General features: G+C 37.0%; 1 protein-coding gene across 1 annotated transcript; it reads left to right on the top strand.

Moving 5' to 3' along the window:
- The first annotated feature begins 1,841 nt into the window (after window positions 1-1,841).
- On the top strand, window positions 1,842-2,915 carry LOC108967833. The gene has a single exon (XM_018931457.1). The coding sequence runs from the start codon at window positions 1,991-1,993 to the stop codon at window positions 2,831-2,833; it is 843 nt and encodes a 280-aa protein (XP_018787002.1). The 5' UTR covers window positions 1,842-1,990; the 3' UTR covers window positions 2,834-2,915.
- The last annotated feature ends 20,375 nt before the right edge of the window (window positions 2,916-23,290 follow it).

Raw genomic sequence — 23,290 nt, 5'->3', positions numbered from 1 at the left:
ACAACAACAACACCGCCAACAACAAACAAGCACACAACTTTGCCCGCTAAACGCTTCTTGTCCATTTATTTTCGCAATTGAATGCAATTTCCATGCCATTCCCCACTCATACCATACAACAACAATTCCGTTTTCATGCCATTCACTGTAATTGTAAATTTTTAGTTGCAGCATCGCAAGCAAATAAAATTGTTGGCGTATTTTCCACACTTTTACTGCGCCGCTCTCTCGGTCCATTTTCATTTCGCTGTTGTTAGCGGCGCCATTGTTGTTGGTAAGTGTAACTGTACATCGGTGTGTGCAATATCCTGTCTGACGGGATTCAAATTTAGTAACTCTGCTTATACACGCACACACACACTCCTGCTACAATTACAACTACAATTGAAAGTTGCTCTTTTTTTTTGTGGAAGTAGCTGTAAGCCTCTTTCGGACCGCATGATTTGATTTTGTAGTGAAATTAGTGTTTGTGCAAAAGTTGCCAAGTATTAACTTAGTGATAACATAAATTTAGGCGCACAGAGATGAAATCAAGCATCATTAAGAAAATATTGCTTGTTTGGAGGGACTTAGACTCGTTAGGTCTTAGTGAGAATTCAAGAGAGTCTTGCTCGCTGACTTAAAAGTCTAGGTTATGATTACGTTAGGTTAGATGGATGATCTAGAGACATCGCACGTGGACTGGAAGTATACACCTAGCGTTAAATTTTAATTTGAAAACCAATATTAAACCCAGATACTTCAGCTACAGCTCTGGCGGCTCTCTATTCGTTATTCTATCTTCCTGGTGCCTATGAGAAAAACTTCGATTGCGTTCGAATCGCAGTGAGCATTCATCAAAGGAAAAGGATTAACAGACAGGAAGGTTTTCTTTTATTTTAGGTGATATTGGCATTGAAATATCTACTAAGAAGTGCTCCGCTATAGCCAAACTCTTTATGTAGACATGTACTCTCAACGATTGAACTGCCTGAGAAAAGAAATTGTTGAGAAGTGGCCAGCTTTGGGCAATGGAAGAGCAATTGCGTTCCATCAGAAAACTCCACGCCATACGCATAAAAAGTGACTTGCCAGATACTACGAAGTCTTGGTTGTGAAGTTCATATGTACTCACCTTATAGACCGGATCTGGCACCAACTCATAACTACATGTATCTGTTTGCGGGCAATGTTTTTGCTCTACCAATTTTTTACCACTAGAGACCTCATGTTTGCAGGCCAAAACTCAATTTTTTTACAATCGAAAGCCATACACCGAAGCGATCTGCCCACCTTTCTACAATATTTTTGGGCAAAATTTATTCTTTCGTTTACAACAGTCCTCAGTCTTTGGCGATTCGTTTTCGTTGAACATTGACTTGAGGCCTGAGTACAACAACAGGAGAAAAATAAAGAATATTGGAGCAGGTTATTCAATTAATGCCTTACTGCACATATAGTGATTTAGTCGACTGTGAGGTCACGTGGTATCCATTTTGCACAGAGCTTTGGTTTACCGAAATATTCATGAACAATTTCCTTTATTATCCTTAGAGTGGCAGCTGTCTCGATCAACCGCATTATACGGTCATGCATAAATAGTCTGTGAAACTTTTCAGTTTTTTCTTCTTACCTAAGCGCCTCCACTGGACTTCCGTTATTTCAAACATATGCCCACGCTCTTTAGTAAATAACCGAGAGCCGAAATAACACTTTTCAAGCGAAGATTGATGAAAAATTGTGTCCTCACCGTCGCTGATGACATAAGTCGAGTTCAAATTTATTTTTACTGTGGATCACTTTCAACTGTATATCTGCTGGCCATCGGAAATGCATTGAATTTATTGAACGAAAAAGTCAAAAGACAAAAACAAACAATATATATAAAATATTTAACAAATTTCGGCATTCCGAGTTTAGAATCATATCGCCAAAAATTTCTAAATTTCGAACAACATTTAAAATTACCTCCGAAAGGTGAAAGAAAATTATCTATAATATAGCAGATATTATGAAGCGTCGAAAGTCGCAGAGACGAGTGAAACAATGCTTAGACCTGGTCAAACTAATAAGGAACAGGCCCAGGCCGCAGCCATACTATTTTCAACGGAGCAGCAGCAATGCTGGACGAAGCCGCAGAAACGAAAGTAATTTGCATCGCTCTTGCATTTTCAACTCTCATAATCTACATCCACAAGCACTTGCATCCAGTCATTCGTCGTTTCATATACCGATTTGTGACTCCCGAATTAACAGCGATTGCAGTAGTTCCAAAGAAATCAGCCCAAAAAGCAGTATGCATTCAAAACCTGATGTAAAATTGTTCGAAACTGAATCGCAAGTAACGGCTCTGTCCTATAATTTAGTTAATGAACTAAGCAAAATCTCAAATGCAACTTTAAATGCAAATACAACTCCAAGTATAAGTAAATTGCTGCAAGAAGTGGAACAAAATGCCAACCCTAGTTGCTCGAATAACAGGAAAACCGAAATTGAAGAGTCTACGAATGAACTCACACCCAACGATGAAGTGTCTACTTCCGAGTCTGCAGCGAACTCAAATGAAACGATATCGCCCGGAGAGAGCAATGAGGAAAACACACTCAATGCCAGTCAGTCAGCGGTGGAACACGAAGCTACGACAACTATGGCTGAACCTAACGTTAGTGAACAACTGTCGACGGATGAAGAAGCGGGCGGCGATGGTCATCACAATAACTCAGTCATCGAAATCGAGATAACATTAGTATCTGGTAATGATACAAATTCGGAAGAGGATGAGAGAGAGGGTGAAGCTGAAGCTGAAGCTGAAGCCGATGACGAGACTCCCATGCCAGTAGAAAGTGGGGAATGAAGGAAATAGAACTTGTAAACCAGTGTGCGTGAACAAAATATAAATGTCGTGTACCATGAAATATAATTTCTTAAAGCTCTAATCAAAGTGTGTCTAAAGAGATTTCAGCTACAGATTTTTGACTTCGATCATTCGTTTTCGGTGGCTTTGAAAATGCAATATTGAGATTAGTAGGTTGCATCCTACGTCACTTCTCCACAATCTTTCCAGAAGTTCACAAAATCTCAAAATCCTTATCTAGCATAAGCTAAGCACACCTCAAAGGATCGTGTACTTGTTATTGCGATTGTTGTTATTATGATTGTTGTCATTGTCACTGTTATGGTATGGTATGTAGTGGTTATAGCTACATGTTATAAGCGTATTGTTATACATTTCTGAGGAGTTGGCAATCTTTGGACATTTCAAATATTGGATCGTTCCGGTTAAGTGGAACCGACTAACCCTCGGAATGGGATTCAGACATCGTTGGCAGTCTTTCGATATATCAAATTGTGGGACCGTTCCGGAAAAGTTTAAGTGAATATTGTGGAAATGGGGGTTGAACATCATTGGCAGTCTTTGGACGTATCAAGTGATGGGATTGTTGAGGTGAAGTCAAACCGAATATTGTCGGAATTGGGTTTACCTTTATGAGGTATTATCTTTATTAATGATATTCACGAATTCCTTAGACACAAGTATCTTAGAAGTGTATAAGAATGCTCACACGTCTAGGTCCTGTTAAGCCCTTTAGGAACTCGGAAGGAATCAATTTTATGATTCCTTATCTACTAAGGCCAGGAAGAAAACTTTCGATGGCAACTGTCCTCTGCATACCTACTCCCTCTGATACAATCTATACAAAATCCCAAACTGAAATATCAAAAGGCAGAAGTCTATCCTTTGATAAAATTTGCAGATTTGAATCAACCTTAGAAACCGAAGACTACCTTTCTTACTTATGCACTATAACTGAAAAACATTAAAAAAAAATGTTTGTGCTTTCCAAGCGCAGCGACCGAAGTGGATACCTATTTATAACAATGCGCTGAACGATGCCATGGGAATGGCATGCATTGCCATGCAATGGCTCATTGAGCTGATTCTAGGTAGGCTCTTCCAAAAACAACCATGCCGCATGAATAGGTTGAAGCGAACTTCACGGGCTTCTACTTCCCTTGGTACCAAAATTCAGTATATGGTAAGGTCTCCTAGCCGAAACCACTGCCAATGGAACTTAAATACATCCAGCCGTCCGTCAGTCTAAATAAGTCCCTAGATGTTGGAGGATGTGAAGCACTCCGCAATTTCGTATATGCAATACTCAATATGAGCCCCGTAGATACAAGAAGTAATATGTGGCGGACCTGTTATTTGTATAATGGCTTTATATTAATTTATGATACCTAGAGTCGAAAGCCTAAGCAAAACGTAGATCGGTAAAAATTTCTCTTAGCTGTATCTTTCTCGCGGTTGTCGACTAGACAATGGGTGTCGCTGCTTACATTTTTATGATTTCAAGCTGGCTCTGGTCAGAGTCATTGTATTGCAGGCAGGCGGCTTCTAAAGAAGACTAACGTATTTACCCAATCATCCCCTTTTGACGGACTGCTTGATATGCATCCTTAGAAGTAGGTAAATGGGTAATACTAGAGAACCCCGAATCATGAAACTCAACATAGAAGTCAACAAAGGACTGGGATATCAAATCGTCCAATCGTCGGCATAGCGATCCTATGAACTGTATCGCCAGCAGCCTCACCTCCACTTCAACGGGAGCAGCTTGCGATGGATATAGTTATATTGCCCAACCAGCACTACAGTGCCAGGGTCCATATAGGTAGATTATAAACGCGGACGGCAAATCGACAACATCCCATTCAGCGGCTGCAGCCAATAAAATTGCGAATCGGCATTTGACCATATGGCAAATATGAATTCTAGCCGTTTCACTAGATTCGCCGAAGATGAGTCTATTGACATATTTCCATCTCAGTATGGCAAAAAAGCTAAGCAAACTAGAAGAAAGTGCCTGGATGATTTCATCTTTCCCTTATTCAACTTTGTCAGAAAGCGTCCGACAAGATATTTCGACGCAATGCGTGTTACTCTGATAGACAACCGTAAAACTTGCAGCGAGAGGAACTTTGCTAAGAGCACGTAATTCTGCGGGCTTCTTACGGTTCACACGGCATCAGAAGGCTATCATAGCCGCGCAAGTTCTGGTTATTGAGCGGCACTTTCCGAGCACACATGAAGTCCATATATCCAACGGAAGAAGATAACAGAGTGCGACTCGCTTCTAAACTTATGCAATTAGGGTGATAATGCACTCACCAGCAGAATCATCAGCATTGCAGTTTCCACTGATTACCCTGTGTTGGGTAATCGGGCTTAATGCCAGTTTAGCCGCAGTAGTATCGAAAAGTACACAATCCTCTTTGAAGGAATCTGAATTTGGGAGTAGTACTTTTGGTTGAAGGCATCCAACTCCGTTTGAAAGGCACTATAGAGCTCAAGATGAATCTTCAGTGTTGAAGTTTATAATGAAATAAATAATACTGTAAGTTTAAAATGTATATATGGACAGATTAACTAATCAAAATCATCTAACAGTTAATACTCTGCTCCGCTTTAACTGATGTTGTGCTCCCTATTCTCCTTAATGTTTCAGTACAAAAGATATTGTCTTGCCTTTGAAATCTTAAACTTTATTTTTCATTTTCAAACCGTAGCTCTCCCTATATACCTCTCCCTTCACATCTCTCTTTTCATTACACTCCTTTGCTATGAGAATCTCATTCCAATACGGAGTTGTTGCCTCTCCACCGCTTAAGAGATTTATTTTCAAAGTTTACTTTTGAAAAGCTACCCCTCAGCGACAAAAATAACAAGTATAACAACAACAACAACAAACTGTTTGTGACTTTTTTATCGCACATCACTCATCTGCGCACAATTAAACAAATTATCAGATTAAAGACTTAAACACCATGACAGCAGCATACTTCAACTTCGGTCCGGTGAAAACCGAAACTTTTGGAAAAAACATTTCTATTTTTTTTTTTTGTTGGACACGCCAACACATTAGCCTACAATCAGGCGACGAAACGGACTTGCATAGCGACCATTTTAAAGCCAAAGCACAACTAATTTGAGCGTGCGTTGGCGAGGCAACTGTGTAAATGAGCGCATGTCAACGCGATGACACATATAATCCGACCAACAAAAGGGCAGTGTAGCAGAAGAAAACAAAGAAAAATTAACAAAAAAAATGAAGAAAAAAAGTGCAACAAAAGCGTGCATAAATGGAAGCGCGGCAGCRCTGGCAGCACAAAAAACTTTGTTGCAACAAAAAATCAAACAAAACAACAACAACACAAGCAACTATTTAATTCACTAAACAGCGCGGCAGCTATAAAAAGCAATACAACAAACAAACAAGCGAGCGAAACAATGAGATTTGCGCGTGTTCAAAACAAGGAACACAACTCGCGGTCGCGCTGGGTCGCGCTGGTTGGCAAAGCTTGCCGTAAACTTTCGCCAGTCAAATAACAGTGGACAGCGCGATAAGCAAAAGGGCGCGCTGGAAGAAAATGAAAAAAAAATTGCATGACTTTTATGCTTGTTTCAATTCTATTTCTGCAAATTAGTGAAGTACACGCTTCAGTGCGCGCGGAAGCGCTAAGGAGGACGAGCGAAAATGAAAGCGCGTTGCGTAGGACGCGCAGACCGCGCAGTACGCGCAATAAAGGGTCAACGATGCGGCCTTACAAGCAGATTAGCAGAACAACATGTATGGAATAAAGAATCCGATGAAGATAGGACACCTCGAGCAATGCGCGTTACAGTTAGGGGACTAACGAATGTAGGCGCTTAGCTACATGCACGTTACGCGCACAAATGCGAAAGTAATGCACTGATGCGCTGTTGACCAGCGGGCGCATATATACTTAAACATAATACTAGAATAAATAGCACACCTGCACAACGACTGCAAGTATACTTCTTTATGAACTTAATTAGCACAGGGGATTAACTAACGTCACACCGCGCGCACTGCAGCACAAACTGAATAAATGAAAAGGAAATTATAATAAAAACCAGTAATATAATTGAGCGCAATGCACAGCCGCACACAGCCACATACTCAAGCGTGGCCACAGATCAGCTAATCTCACACTTCAAGCGCCTGCAATGTTCCTCACACCTGCTCTTATCTTAAGTCAGATTGACGCGCCGCGAAAAAAATCAACGTGGTAGCAAACCCGGAAGTTGAGTGCTGACCCGCGCTGTGCGCTAGCGGAAATGTCATGCTGGCGGCGCTGACAGCGGCTGACAGGAGGTGCGGAAATGTTGACTGTGTACTTACTTGTGAGACGTTTAGGAGGAGGTGGTGCAAAAATTGAGATAACACGCCGTACGCGCCACATATAAACACACATGCATACATAACTCGCTTACTTGTGGAAGGCACACTGACTCATAGAGATGTACAGACTCACAGGCAGTGTCCTCGGCAATTAAGAGCGTTGCCATGGCAGCTTCGATGTGTCGTATTTTCAGCGCAACCGTGGCAACTTTCATAAAAGCGTTTTTGATTAAGTGCAAGCGCATATCACTATTAGTTCACTGTGCTCATTTTCAACTCAAAGTTGTTTTAAATCGCTCGTATTTAAGTCGGGAATGTGATACTTCTAATATGTTTCCACTTAAGCAACGTGACTAAACGAGGTAACCCATAAACTAATTTAAGACATAACTTTCACTCATTGACCTTGAACATACTTGTGATATTTTTAATCGTACTTTTCCTAAAATCTTCGTACCAGAATTCAGCACTTAACCTCAAAATAAGAAATATCTCATTTCATTTTTCTTCGAAACAAATATATGTTTCAAAATTTTCAAAACCATATAAATTAAAAAAAGAAAAATCTTGCAATTTTTTTTGCTTGGAACAATCTTATCTATTAGGAGCACACCAGTTCAGTATTCTATCAAAGGTTGTCATGTGATTATATTCTAGCTCACTTTGTCCAGGAAACCATTTGGATAGTCCGATATTAATCAATAAGTAGTACACCGACGGCTCGAAGACGTCGGATAACATTCCAGGAGTCACAGGACCACGAATCAAACTATTCAATGTTTGCCGAGCATATTCCAAGCAGAGATCTTTGCTATAAACCTCCAACGCAACAATCGCAATACTCAGCCGGGAATAAGATGGCTCGCCCCCACCGCACATCATCCACCAATTTGTTAGAAGCTGCCTCGCAAGGATGATGGAGTCGGCAAATAGAGGTATTTCCCAAGGCATGCGACATGCCAAGATGCTAATGGGTGGTTTCAACCTTAAAAGGTTTAAACATGTAATCATCCTCCCAAACTCAGCCTACTTGTGGCGTTCTTAACTGGTCATTGTTATAACTTATATAACATGGGTCTCGATTTTTGTGCAAACTGCCGGTCCTACGACTTGCAGTCTGAAACTCCAGAACACCTGATAATTGATTGACTATAATCCTTATTTATTTATCTAATGTAATCTAATATTTTATCAATCGTCTATAATGTTTATAAGCACTTCGAAACGTCACCGCCTATTCTTCGGGCCATCTATCGGTCATCGTTCGGTTGACCAAAAGATTACGTAGTCTTTTTCAGTATTCAGCGCCAAGCCATTCAAAATCGACTACATGCACTGGGAATGTTTCAGAAACAAGAAACTTGCGTACCTTATGATCCCAACACCAGAAGAGGCAAAAAGTGATTCTGCTTTATTGCCAAATCCATTAAAACTTACCTGGAAAAGCTTAAATGGACTCCCAGCCTATACCATGCGCTATATTGCCGAGTTATTGCAGCGTGATATTATTATTTTTTCCGTTCGATGAAAGAACGAAGACGGCACTGAAAAACGGCTTGATGCTTGGATAGCATTACAAGGTGAACTGTTATAGCATTTCGGTTTTCCCGGAAAGATAGAAAATGTTGCGAAGGGCAATGCTATGAATAACTCATTTGTCACCATTTCCTTGTAACTTACAGTAATAATAAGTTACAATAAAAATTTAATTTTCATAAAAAAAAAAACAGCGTGAATGAAGTTGTAAACATTGAGAAATAAATCTTAGAAAAAATACCAAAACATAACAAGATAAAGCATTCACAAAAGGTCACAGCTTTATGGCCTGCATTAATAGCTGAACATAATTGAAGTTGAAGATCAAAAGATAAAATTTTTCAAAGGAATAACGAATCCTTTATCATATCCAGTATACAATATAAGCACTGAATACCAGAAGAACACCGTTAATTAATACTAAAATTCTGATTAAAAAAATTGAAGTAAGCAACTAATTTCTTTGCATAATACGCAAGCACAGCGTTACGCACAAGAAATTGCTTTGAGAAGTTAAAACAGTGCTAAAAAGTTACTCATACGCCACGTCGCACATTTACCTAGAGTGCATGAATAGCCTAACGATGTAAAAAGTGCAGATATGAGCAAGACAAAGCTTAGCTGTAAAAAGATAGTGTAAAATTAAAATATTGTGCTACAAAATTTTCATATAAAAAATTTATAATTTTTCGCAAAATATTTTAGTAAACGCGTTTTTTCACACATTTCCGCACGTGCAACGAAATGCGGCAACTTTAACTTGAAAAGCGCATAACTTTACGGCAGGTTGCATGAACTTTCCGCAACTCAACAGGGTAGTGAAACTTTGCTGCGCTCAAAAGAATGTCGAAGCTCGGATTTTTTGTATAAAATTTTCACCATTCTCCAAGCTCACATTTTTCTCTTCGATATTTTTGGCTGCGTTTGTGTGCAGCTAGCTGCTTGCCGTTCAATACCTTGCCGCTGCAGCAAGCACAGAAGACACCCATTGCCGCACATTACGATTTATAGGTGCCGAAGCTCCGCATTTTGCACGTAAAGACACTGAGTAAGCGGCGAAGTGAAAAATAAGTTGCTACAGTGACTCCCAAACGGTTAGACATACGCTGCCGCAAGTAAAAAAAAAAATATTCTAAACAGCAAGTGCCACCGCAACCGACACATGTCCACATGGTGGTGCTGCCAGTCACCTGCCGTGCCGACTAACCGCAAAGTTTGGCGCCAGGAAATGCACTTGAACCACAAGTTTAACGCCAACTGCCAAAAACTTATGCCACCTTTTTATCATCGAATCGACGGGAAGTGGTCTAAACGGTCATGCAGGTGCTGTGCATGAAATATTAAATGCATTACTTTGCTCGAGAACATATATTGGGTTGTCCGGAAAGTTTGGCAACCAATTATAGCGAAGCAAAAGATAAGTTTGTCGGCTGGAGGGTAGAACTTAAATAGCTCTGGTCGTTAATTTCATTATTTATGAGCAAATTTTTCAGTTCGGATTAATGAACTTCTACGAAGGGGAGATGTATTACTGGTTTAAAATATGTAAATATGAGGACTCAAGACAATTAAGACAAGTTAACATTTGGGTAAATGCTATTAGCATCCACCTATCCTTTATTTGATCAATATCTCTTCATTACAGAAGTGAGAAATCGAAATAAATTCTATTGGTTATTTAAATAGTTACTTATGGAACTATCTACAAAAAAGTTATCCACACCTAAATACTAATCCAATTAACCAATACTCTTTCCATTGGGGGTGTTTTTTATGTGTTTTTGGCTACCCAGAGGATACTTGGTCTAAGACCAGAAGTCGTGAGCTGCTTGGGCCATATGTAAAAAAAATGTTTCTGGCTCTCTCTCAAGTGAATTGCGCTTTTCTCACTTGGGTGAACTTTCCTCACTTGGGATAACTTCCACATATGGCTTCATTTCCAAGAAATTATTTTAGACAAAATTTTCATTCGATGAGAGATGATGAAATTTCTCCCAAACTTAAAATTTTTTTTACAAATTAATTTATATCTTGGTAATGGAAAAATTAAGGATCTTCTTTTTTACCTTCTCAAGCCCTATAAAGCAAAGAATACAACCTAAATGTTTTTCAAAACATAAATGTTGTTCACCTTGGAACACACTTATACCAACATCAGAAATCCTCAAGCGACCAACGCTTCGGAGACAATTTTCTACGTCCTGCTTATATTTCCGCACCACCCATTATTTTCAGTTAAAATAATCTTTCCAAGTTTCTTTTTACTACTTCCTACTCTCTTTATTTTACCTGTGGTTTCCAATATTGAACGTCGAACCTTGAGCGCCGTTGCCTCTGGCGTTTTAAGCAAAAATAGTAAACGAAAAATATATAAACTTTTTCAATGTCAGGCAGACTTCCCGCTTATACTATTTACCTAGACAATTGCCTGTGCATTTTCAGCAGCGAAAAGAGCTCATTTTTATGTATGCGTCTGTTTGAGTTTTAAACTGCGAAGTATTGACGTAAAGTTTTCAATGTGCACATTATTAATTTCCAGACATTTCATGAAGTGTACGCGTAGTTTAATCTACAACATAAATTTCTTTTATGAAGCAGAGTTTCGCTCTCTCAAAGATAAGTGGAAAATGGTGCGCATAAAAAATAATATGCTTTCAAGCAGGGTTTTCGTCTTCTAGGAAATGCTGTTTTCCTTTTGTATATACATTTTCAATTAGCTGGTTTTGTGCAGAATTAAAATGTATGGTAAAATGACAGAGCCTAAAAGTATGCTATACAAGTTGTTAACTAAATTAGCAAAGACTCCATTATGTTTTATTAAAAATTTTAATTAAAAAGTTAAAAAAATTGTTTCATTTACTCGAAAAATTTGAATGCCTTGTGTTAGAAATTAAATTCGTATTAAATATGACAAAGAAAAACGACAAAAGGGTTAAACGGGAGATTTAAGCTCAGTGAATCTTCCATTTCCACAACCAACCTAACGGTTAAATTATCGAATAAGTAACCAAAGCACTACCAGCGATTTTTACATTTATGAGTTTATTAAGACCTCATTCACACATATTGGCTTGCGAACTTTTTCAGCCAAAGGACCCGAAAAGCTTAAGAAAAATTGCAATCTTACAAGCGACCTAACGGTTAAATTAGCGGTTAGTTAACCAATAGCGGTACCAAAATTTCTGTTTCTATGAGTTTCTTAAAACCTCATTGACAAACTTAGTGGGAACGTTTAAGCACACTCATCGTTCATTTGTTTCTGAAGTAAAGGCCTTATGAATTTCGCGGTAATTCTTTGCATGTAATGGTGTATGGATAGCAGTGGCATGTTTAATTTCTCAGTTAAAGGACCCCCTTTTCATGCCCTTTAGTCTTCAGAACTTTTTCGGTTAAATAACCTGAAAAACTCAAAAGGAATGGTATTTTTACAAGGCAACTAATGGTTAAATTTACAGATAACTAACCGACAGCGCTACCATAGATTTCTGTTTCTGTGAGGTTCTTAAGACCTCACTGACAAATCTAATGGAAACTTTTGGGCACGTTGAACGTTGATATCATTCTACGCTTTCTTCCTATGAAAATTATAGATTTCGTACGTGTTTCAACCACGTCAAAATGGAAGTATTTTACAGAATATATTTAGTTCTCTATTTCAAGGCTATTCTAAATAATTTAGGTACCCAACAACTGTACCGACCTATCATTAGGTTGACTTCTACGTTTCATATGTGATTATTAAAATACGCGAGTAAAAAATTCAATAAAATAATATGAAAACTCATCTATATTTAGTAGCACATCTTTAACCAGTAACCTCAATTTCCACTTCAAAATTATACAAACAATACGAAATTAACTAGCCACATTATGAGTACAAAGTGTTGGCGTAAAACTTTCCGCCCACAAAGCAATTTGCACAAAGCTTCATTTGCAACGGAGACAATAAAACTCCAATGCGCTCATTTTATTCCACTCAACAATTAGTCATTAGCAGAAATTTTGGTCACGCAACACGTACGCGCCGCCAAACAATGTTTGCATAAACAAAGTCCGAAAACAAACAGGCAAAAACTGCAACCAAAAATGAGAAGAGAACAACGAGACAAGAACCAAAACTCTGCGAATATTTCGGGCGTTCAACCATGAGACAGAGAAAGAGAGAGTCTGTGTATGCTGATGGCGGTAAATAAAGTTTGTCACAGTACCAACTAGCAATGGCAATTTTATAATTTGCCAGCGGGTGAAGAATGGTTTGGGGACAGCCGAGGTAAGCATTCGAAAGTGGCGATAATAAATCAAACTAATACCTCTCGGGTGCTGACAAGGGTTGTGTGTACGTGAGGTAGCACAGTGTGGCACCGCAAATGGATGCCTAAAGCTATTAAAATCCCCCACACAAAACCTGACTATGGCAACAAAAAATAAGGGTACCAGTAAAAAATAAACAAAAAACGTTCAAGGGAAAACTGTGGCTATACAAAGATTGAAAAGTGATGAGTGTGCCACATGACACTTTAAAAAGTATAACTGAGCGGTGTAAATTGTAGCTATTTAACTATGGGACGTTTAATAGGTTATGTGTATTTAACGGGGTTTCTATTGGAATATATTTTTGGTCGAAAAGTCGGTTGACTTTTTCGGAAAGGCTCACCGCCTTGGATACCAATTTCACTTCCAAAATAGAGCAAAGGGATCTGAGTTATTTTGAAATTCGTACGGAACGTAAAGACCTTTTCACAAATCGTTTACCAAAAGGATGTCGTGGCTTCAGAGTTAATTTTGCGATCAAAATCGGAACCTTCGAGCTCAGAAGCGATCGATATATTCTTGGTCTTTTACATACTAAGAGGAGGAGTATAACTCACTGTTATATTCCAGAGAACTAGAGTGAGTACTTTGAGTACCATCATTTTTATGAATCTACTGACACTGTATTGTCTACATTTTTTTGCTCCTTAATATACATTTGACATTAATTCTATGAACCGAATGACTCTGCTTTCTTTGTAATTCTATACTTAGCATATATTCTCTACCGCTTCTTTCGACATAGTTCCACACGTCATTTCCCAGTTCCGATAGTTCTTCGGTTATACCTTTTATTGATTATCTCTTGTTTGCCGTGGGTTTTTGTTTCGGGTTAAAGTTTCTTTTTGTAATATGATTGCCATTTCCTTTGCTGTGGTTTTTTGTTACGAGTAAGTTGTTGTTATTTGTTACGTGTATGTTTTTGTTTTTATTATGTTTTTGTATTTTTTTCTTTTGTTGTTTTTATTTGTTTTCTATTTTTATAATGATTTGTGTAAATTGCTCCCACCTCGTTTGCATTTTGACAGCTTTTGCTCTTCCCTTTACTCTCTTCCTACGTCTCAATACTTATTTATTCCCAGTAATGATTTGAGTACAAAGAACGTGACTCGCATTGCCAATTAAATATATTAATGGTTAAGTAAATGCCTGAAAGCTTAAGATAATGTAGTGAGTCGTCTGCGATTTGGCAAAGGAGATAAGCCTGAGGAGATAGAGAGTGAGTTTTTTTATGGTTTATTTGTCGATATAACATATCTGAGGTTTGGTTATAACATGAATGAAAGCATGGACTTTTAAGGACTACTTTTTATTTATGATTTCACATCCAAAATATAAATTTGTTTGCAATTTATAATTCTCATTAATTAGTAAATGTTGATATGAAGAATAAGCCAACATTAGTTGAAAAAGTTTGCCAGATCTATTAAAAAATGTTTACGCAAAAATTGCTTAATAAGGTTACCATATCAATTAATATTTTCTTTAATATTAAAAAAAAAAAAACAATTATTGAAACATTTTTGGAAAAGTTAATTTACCAGCACAACTTTTGTTTAATTGGGTTGCCACCTAAATTTAAGAAAAAGTTAATTGAAAATAATAATAAAAATTAATGAAAGTTTCTAGTAAGTAGATAGCACGAAATTTTTGACATGTAAGATAAAAAAACAGAGTTGCCACATGCATAAAATTTTTATAAAAGTATTTAGCTTTACAAGAAAGTAAATAATAATAAATAGTATAGATATAACGGCTGTAAGCACATATCTTCAAAAAAAAAATTTTTGAAGTTGCCAACCGTTTTAATTTATAAAACAATTCAATAAAAATATTTTTAAAAAACGTTTGTTATTTTCTAGTAAACAGAGACGAAGTGTTTCACATGCGAGTTACAGGGTTGCCATATACATATTATTAAATTTTGTATAGGAGTATTTAACATGAAAAGACGGCAATTAATAATTAACAATAAAGATATAAGCACATATTATCAACCAAACAATTTTTTTAGGTTGCCACGTGTTTTAATTTATAAAAACATAAAAGCATTAACTATACATTATTAAAATATAAATATACATATATTTAACTTTAAATATAACGAAGGAAATGGTTCTAACGGATATATACTTTAATATAAGGTCAATTCATGCACTACACAAATTTTTGAAGCTGCCACCCGTTTAGTGCCGCTGTTTTTGCACCAAAAGTTTTTGCTAAAAATTGCTAATTAAGACAAGACACTAATTTTGATGTTGCCACCCGATTTGATTTATCACAATAGAAAATAAAATTATTTCAAAAAATGTATATAGTCAACTCGTCAGCAATTCACTCGCTGCCACCTTCAACGCTCACTTGCATTAATTACAGTACCATGCACCAAGACAATATTGGCAGCCCTCGTCATATTGCTGTTGTTGTCAACAACAACTAAAAATGTGGCAAAACTACATGCAGCCAAGTAATGAAAGCGAAGATATGCATAAATGCTTGCGCCTGAAAGCATGCCAAATGCAACTACTTACAGCTTGTGCACGCACACACGCACATATGAGCAACACAAAGTATGTGCAGATACTAAAATTTAAGTACAGCGAGCCGTGTATGCCTTGCTAATATGTGGCTGCTCTTACTCCGGTAGTCGCTTGTATGGTGTGTTGACTTTTTACATTTCTTGCAACTTCTGGCTGCCAAGCTTCGTTGCGCTGTACGCGTGTGTGTGTGCGCGCCGTTGCCTGTTGCAAGTCGCCTGGCTGACAACTGCCACTTACGTATTTATGTGTCAGAAAAAGCAAGTTTTCCACGAAATTCCATGCACTTTCGCTGCGGTGGCTACTTACCCATACACATGCATGTTTGCATATGTCGAGATATTGTTGTGTGTGTGTGTGTAAAATGTTCCTTCTTCTTGACGCTCACAATACTTTGCTGCTCGGCGGTTTTACTTTGCCGCCGTTGCAGCCTATTGCGCCAAGTCACAGCTTACACCGCTCAATGCACTCAGTTACACACACACGCTCATACAAGTAGAAACCGGTTATTTATGCTTACATGTATGCGTTTGCTCGTTATGTGTGAATTAAGCACACTTTTCTGTATGCCTATTTGTTTATTTGTTTCTGCGCGTGTATGTATGTATATGTGTGAGTGCTTGGGCGAAAATTTCATTTCCGTTTCCGTTTATAGCGGCAGCAAGCACCACACAATCACCAATCGAAGGAAGAGCTGGCGGGTAGAGAAGGAAGGTAGCAACACTGGCAACAGCGTGTTACGCCATTTTTAAGCGCTTGTGTGCACACACACACACACTCACATTGTTTGTAAATAAGTACACACGCATATTTTAGTAATGCATGCACTTAAGTACTTGCTTTTTTCGTGTGTATGTGTGTGTGTGTGTGAATGCATGTCTATGTGTGCGTGTGCTTGTAGCAGAGCACTTAATTTCATTTAACGCCGAGATTGCACGCAATTTTTCCACATTCATTGTCTGTTTGCTCAGTTAACACGAGCGAAATAACTGTACATGTGCACATGATTTCCTTTATACTCTTTTGTATGCATTTATATATGTGCATCTGTGTGTGTGTAGGAAGAAAAAATATGCACAATATCGGTGTAAATGAAGAAGCGAGTTAACCAAGCAACATTTATAGCTGAAATAAAGTTTCACAGCCGAGTATTGGAACTGAAACAAAGCACAAAGCCATTTAATTAGGTTGAAATTTTAATAATAAACTAACCACAGAGAAGACGATATACTTTGCCTTAGCTGCGAATAAATAAAACAAGCAAAACTTTTTACTTCGGCCAAAAAGAAGCTACTATAATAAAACCAGTAAGGAAGGGCTAAGTTCGGGTGTCACCGAACATTTTATACTTTCGTATCAAGTACCGTATTTGTGTAAAGTTTTATTCCGCTATCAGCATTGGTTCCTAATGTATATATTATAGAGAGAAGGCATTAGATGGAATTGAAAATAGCGTTACATTGGAAGAAGGCGTGGTTGTGAACCGATTTCACCCAAATTTCGTACATGTCATCAGGGTGTTAAGAAAATATTATATACCGAATTTCATTGAAATCGGTTGAGTACTTCCTGAGATATGGTTTTTGGTCCATAAGTGGGCGACGCCACGCCCATTTTCAATTTAAAAAAAAAAAGCCTGGGTGCAGCTTTCTTCTGACATTTTTTCTGTAAAATTTTGTGTTTCTGACGTTTTTTGTTAGTCGGTTAACGCACTTTTAGTGATTTTCAACATAACCTTTTTATGGGTGGTGGGCGTGGTTATTATCCGATTTCTTCCATTTTTGAACTGTATATGGAAATGTCTGAAGGAAACGACCCTATAGAGTTTGGTTGACATAGCTATAGCAGTTTCCGAGATATGTACAAAGAAATTAGTAGGAGGCGGGGCCACACCCACTTTTCCAAAAAAATTACGTCCAAATATGCCCCTCGCTAATGCGATCCCTTGTGTCAAATTTCACTTTATTATCTTTATTTATGGCTTAGTTACGACACTTTATACGTTTTCGGTTTTCGCCATTTTGTGGGCGTGACAGTGAGCCGATTTTGCCCATCTTCGAACTTAACCTTCCAAGAAATACGTGTACCAAGTTTCATCATGATATCTCAATTTTTACTCAAGTTACAGCTCGCACGGACGGACGGACAGACGGACAGACAGAGGGACGAACAGACGGACGGACGGACAGACAGACATCCGGATTTCAACTCTACTCTTCACCCTGATCACTTTKGTATATATAACCGTATATCTAACTCTTTTAGTTTTAGGACTTACAAACAACCGTTATGTGAACAAAACTATAATACTCTCGTTAGCAACTTTGTTGCGAGAGTATAAAAAAAGCGTATGTCGATGATTGTGACGTGCTGAACTTTGTATGGATATATTTTGTGCCAAATTAAGACTTGGCCCAGAACAACGATGTTCCAGAAGAGTTTGAAAGACTTAGCACTCCTCAACATTGAAGTAGTTCTTGTTAAATAAAAATCTGAAAATTATACCTGAAAGCAAGCTTATTTCGTTTGCGGAAATGTTTCATGGCGTAGGCTGCATATTTCAACAAGATAATGACCCTGCACATGTTTCAAGGTATACGAAGTCATTTTTTGAGCCGAAATGTCGCCCGTTATTGGATTGGACAGCTATAAGTTCGGACCTGAAACCAATTGAGAATTTTTGGCGCAGTCTTTTCTTAAAACTTTAGGAAAATGGACGACAATTTGATAACTTAAAAGAATTTAAAGAAGTTGTTGAGAAATGGGCAGCTATCGATATAAGCGTACTTTAAAATTTAGTAAATGCCCGTCGATTAAAATTGTTTAGAGAACGAAAGGGCGATTCAATATGTTACTAAATAATCTAATCAACAGCTTAAACGTTAAATATAAATATTAATTAATATCGTCTCTATTTTTTACTATTTCTTGTTTTGCACAAAAAAAACAACTTTCGTTGAAGAAAATTTCAAATTAATTTTGTATTAATAAAATAATTCAAATTGCTGTAAATATAACACAAATAGCATATATGCATACAATACAATAATCAAAGTTCATAAGGAAAAACTAACAAAGTAGTATGATGCACAAATATCAATTTTACTGAGTTACAACATTGCTGCGGAACCAGAAGAAGTAATACTTGTAGAAAGGCTTAGTAAAATAAACAAATACCGTATTGTTTTTATGCCGTCAAGTAAATTTTCAAATATATATCAAAAATAACATTTTACACATTCCTCCAGTTAAAATTATATATTTCCCTCGTCTAAAATTCTACTCTGGTACCCCCCAGCTTGTTGAAAATAAATTTACTTGTGCAAAATTTCAGATCGGTATATCAGGGGAGTAATTCGTGTTTATACAGACAGACAGATGGAAATAGTGAATGGAATCTTATTAACTAGAAGGACGAAAATCATTATATTTGATAAATGTAGGTTTGAGGGACATATCGCCACAGAAATAGAAATAGAAACGATAACCGAATATCATAAAATTAGTATACGACGAGGCCTGAACCTTAAATTGAAATTTTTTGAGAGGCTACATTATGATCTGACAATATTAGCTTGTGCACAGGTCAATTATTTCCGGATCAATAAATGATTTTGAACGACAGCTCATTGCTATTTATTAATGAGCACAATCAAATTTAAGCATTAAATTCTAGCAACCGGTAGAGTTAAACACAGCGGAATTTACAGTGTGGACAACAGCCCGCAGAATTGCATTCCAGATTCAGCTCGATTGGAATTCAATTAATCAACGCATGTATGTGTGTTGTATGGCAAATCGATCGAAATTAGCGCTTTAATTGATCAAAGGGTGGTTAATTGACCAATTAACTTCTGTGCGAAAAAGGAAAGTACTTAACCTATTTGTATAAATTTTTGGTGGAAGGTCATATATTAACATATTATTTTAATGTCATAAAGATATCTCAAAATCCGATTCAATATTCGATAAAGGAAGCTTAAAAAATTGTAGCTAAATCTGAAGTGAACATATGGGTGTTCGTATATTGGCGAAGGCGATAGAAATAAACCTTCTGTACTTAGCAAAGATTTTAATTTAATATCTCAAATGTTAAACTATAAACGCACTGTAAGTAGTTTTAGGCATAGGGAAGACTAGTGGCAAAACTAGTATGAATTTTTAATCTAGATTTCGCTTTCGTCGAAATATTTTTTTTCCTAGTTTGGTATAACTGTCAGTGACAAATATCCATCAAAATAATTAATCATTATTGTTTACTATACACATGTCTTTCTGAAGTGCATAAAATGCTTTCGGCGATTTTTATGATGAGTGAAATTATTCAAGAAAGAAATTCCACTAAATTTTGTTTGCGTAATCAAATTTCTGGTGCCGAAATATTTAGAATTTTGAAAAAATGCCTTCGTTAATAATAGCTGTTTGCGAGATTTTATTATTATTCAAATAGGGTCGAGAATGCATTGACGACAAACCACGTCCAGGACGGCCATCAACATCAACAGACTGAACTGTGAACAACACGTCAATAAAATTAAGGAATTGGTGCTAGACATAGACGATTAACAGTCAGAGATCTTACTGGTATCGTTGGAATATCAGAAGGATTAGCGAAAACCATTTTGAAAGACAATTTGGGACTGAAAAAAGTGAAAGCTCTATTGGTTCCAAAACCACTCAATTTTTTCGAATATCAGTGTCGTGTAACATCTGTGAAACAATTGTTTCCGCCTACCAGGTAGTCATGAAACGTATTGTTATTGGTGATGAATCTTGGATCTATGTTTACGAACCGAAACTGTCAACAAAAAATTTTAGTGTTATGCGTCTTTTTTTTAATTTATGAACAAAGTCTTACTATTCCAATGATGTTTGTTGTTTATTCGCCCTTACGCATTTAAGCGCTTCCATTTTCACGCTACATTAATTTAATTTTACCATAAGATTCCACGAATTTCCGCACACTTTAATTTTATTGCATACTTTCAGGGGCTAAACGTATGCAAATTGCTTTGGCTACATAACATATGTAATAAGTAGTTGCAGGTAGACATTTGTGAGCCAAAAATAATGAAGTAATATCCGCACAATTTCCTTTTATTTAACCCATATGTACATAAAGAAAAGAGCACATGATGTAGCATACATTTAGGTGTGTGAGAATAAAAATTAAATGTATCATAAATACAACGGGGTATTAAGTTTTGCATATGATGGCTGCTTTGCGAATAGTTTATGCATTAAATCATAATTCATGCATAACACATAACCGTAATGTATGTATGTATGTATGTGTGTACATATGTATAGGCGCCGTGTATGAGCTGCGCCTTGGCGTATACTGCAGTTGTGGCTCGCGGCTGAGTTAGAGAAAAAACGGAGTTTCTTTGTAACGTCGGAAATGCAACGAAATGCAGTTATATTTATTTATTTATTTTTTAATCATAAATGCGTGAAAAACTCGTGACAGCTTACATGTAAGCAATCACTCACATAGAAAATTATAAAACGCTCACATTTGAGTGGTAAACTGTAAAGGTATAAGAGTGTTGTAACTGAACTAATGCTCACCAGTAAACCAAATAGCTTGATATATAAGATTTTTGTAGAACCAAGCTTTCATTGAGAATGCAGTAAGTTAGGCAAGCTTTTGAATCTTACACATATTGATTTCATTGATGTGAAGAAATTATTAAATATAATACATTTTATTAATTTTGACACGTCATGCTTCCAATTTGGAATTTAGTGATTGCTAGGTATGAGTAAGTGAGCGATTAAAATTATATTATTATATTAAAGCTTACATTTTAATGAAAGCATAATCGAGCTTTTTCCCAATTTGCAGTATGGTTCTGTTTTTATGCTACAACTGACATGTCGGTCGGTCGGTCATATAGGTCGTAAGGCTGATTCCCGCATTAAAAGCAACGCTAGATCCCACTTGGACAACGTTGAACGCTGGTACTTTGTGATTCCCAAAACTCATAAGTACGGATCACCAGACCCTTGGAAGCGTTTGGAGCCTACTAAAAGGGCACTGATTACTTGCAATTTGTATTTATGGAAGGGAAATATAGAAATTTCTTTCAACCGTATCTTTGAATTGCTAACACTACCAGAAGAAATTCGAACTTTAGTGCCGAAAGCTTTTTCGACCATGTAAGATTTGGTTTGAAGGAAGGGTATCTCAAGTTGTCCGCCGCTACCATGGGACCAATTTGTGAAAGACGGTGGATCAGGCTGAGTGATGACCTCAACACCGCTCCCTTACCTTTACTTTATTTTCCATAATCAATTTACTTGTTGCAGGGTCTCACGATGATCTGAAACTCTAGTGATATCACAGGTGGTGAATTTTTCTAACAGACTGATCGTCAATATCAACATTTTGTCTGAAGCTTGCAACATATTGTTGTTGTTGTTGCTGTAGCAGCAGAATTCTGCTGAATTGACAGTCCCTAACGGACAAAAAAATCTGTGTCCGTTTCGTTACGTAGACCGGACTGTCCGGACACGGCTTACATCCTCGTCACTGTTAGGCATTATTTTCTAGTCCAAAGCAATTAAGACCTCGTTTTTTCCTGACAAATTACGATTTGGTTGTTTTTTAGGCGCGCGGAGCAGTCCCTGTCAGCTAGTATACTATTCTCTTGTCCCTGCAGCCTATTGATAGTAGTCCTGTCTTGGAAGATACACCCGAGATGGAAAGAGATCTTCATAGGATGACCAGCTCAGCGGTCTCCATGGACCTAGCAAGGTAGTTATTCAGTAGTGCCGTCATTCTGGTGCATTTAAAGGTTTTTTTAATTCCCACTAAAGCTCTGCACCGTACCGCTATTATCTAACTAAGAGTAATGTGTGTTAATAAGGTAGTAGTAGATAGTAAAGAACAAGATAACATATTAACTTAAAAACTTCAATAATAAATATTTCTCATCTACGTCTAAATGTATGCTATATTATATGAGTATGAAATTCACTAATTTAAAGTCGTTAAGCGTGATAGCTTATTTAAAGAAAATTTAATTTACCACAACTTTTCAATGCAACTAACTCATTTCAAAATAAAACAAAAAATGTGGCAGCTGCAGTCGTTAAATTTATATAAACACATACCTATGTATTTGTATGTAAGGAATACACGCTTTCAGTCATAGCTCAGCTCATAAGTGTCTCGTAATTTTTCAAACCGTATCAAAGCCGTCAGCAACTTAATTTGGCTTATTTGGCTACAACATAAGGTCAAAACGCAGGTACATATACCATACACACACATATCATACATATAGACATACATATATACAAACCAGTATTTGCATACGTGATAGTCTATAGCTACCGCAATCTTCCGTAAATATTGCCATGACTATTTCTCATAAATTTTGCATGCCAGTAAATGAATGCAACCTTGACACCTTCGTATTTTTTCACGCGACTGTAAGTAAATCGAGGTATGGGGTAAATATGTGCATGCTTTATGGATATACGTATATACAAACTGCAAAAAGTTATTGAAAAAATATAGATTTCCAGTGAGAGAACAGAGGTGAAAATATGGTGCTTTGGATAAAGATGAAGATAAATATAAAGATAAAGATAAATATAAAGATAAAGATATAGAAAAAGATAAAGATAAAGATAAAGATAAAGATAAAGATAAAGATAAAGATAAAGATAAAGATAAAGATAAAGATAAAGATAAAGATAAAGATAAAG

This window comes from Bactrocera latifrons, unplaced genomic scaffold, assembly GCF_001853355.1.
Source record: "Bactrocera latifrons isolate USDA-ARS-PBARC rearing strain unplaced genomic scaffold, ASM185335v1 scaffold_2, whole genome shotgun sequence".
Taxonomy (NCBI): domain Eukaryota; kingdom Metazoa; phylum Arthropoda; class Insecta; order Diptera; family Tephritidae; genus Bactrocera; species Bactrocera latifrons.
This window is presented reverse-complemented; position numbering and strand designations above follow the sequence as displayed.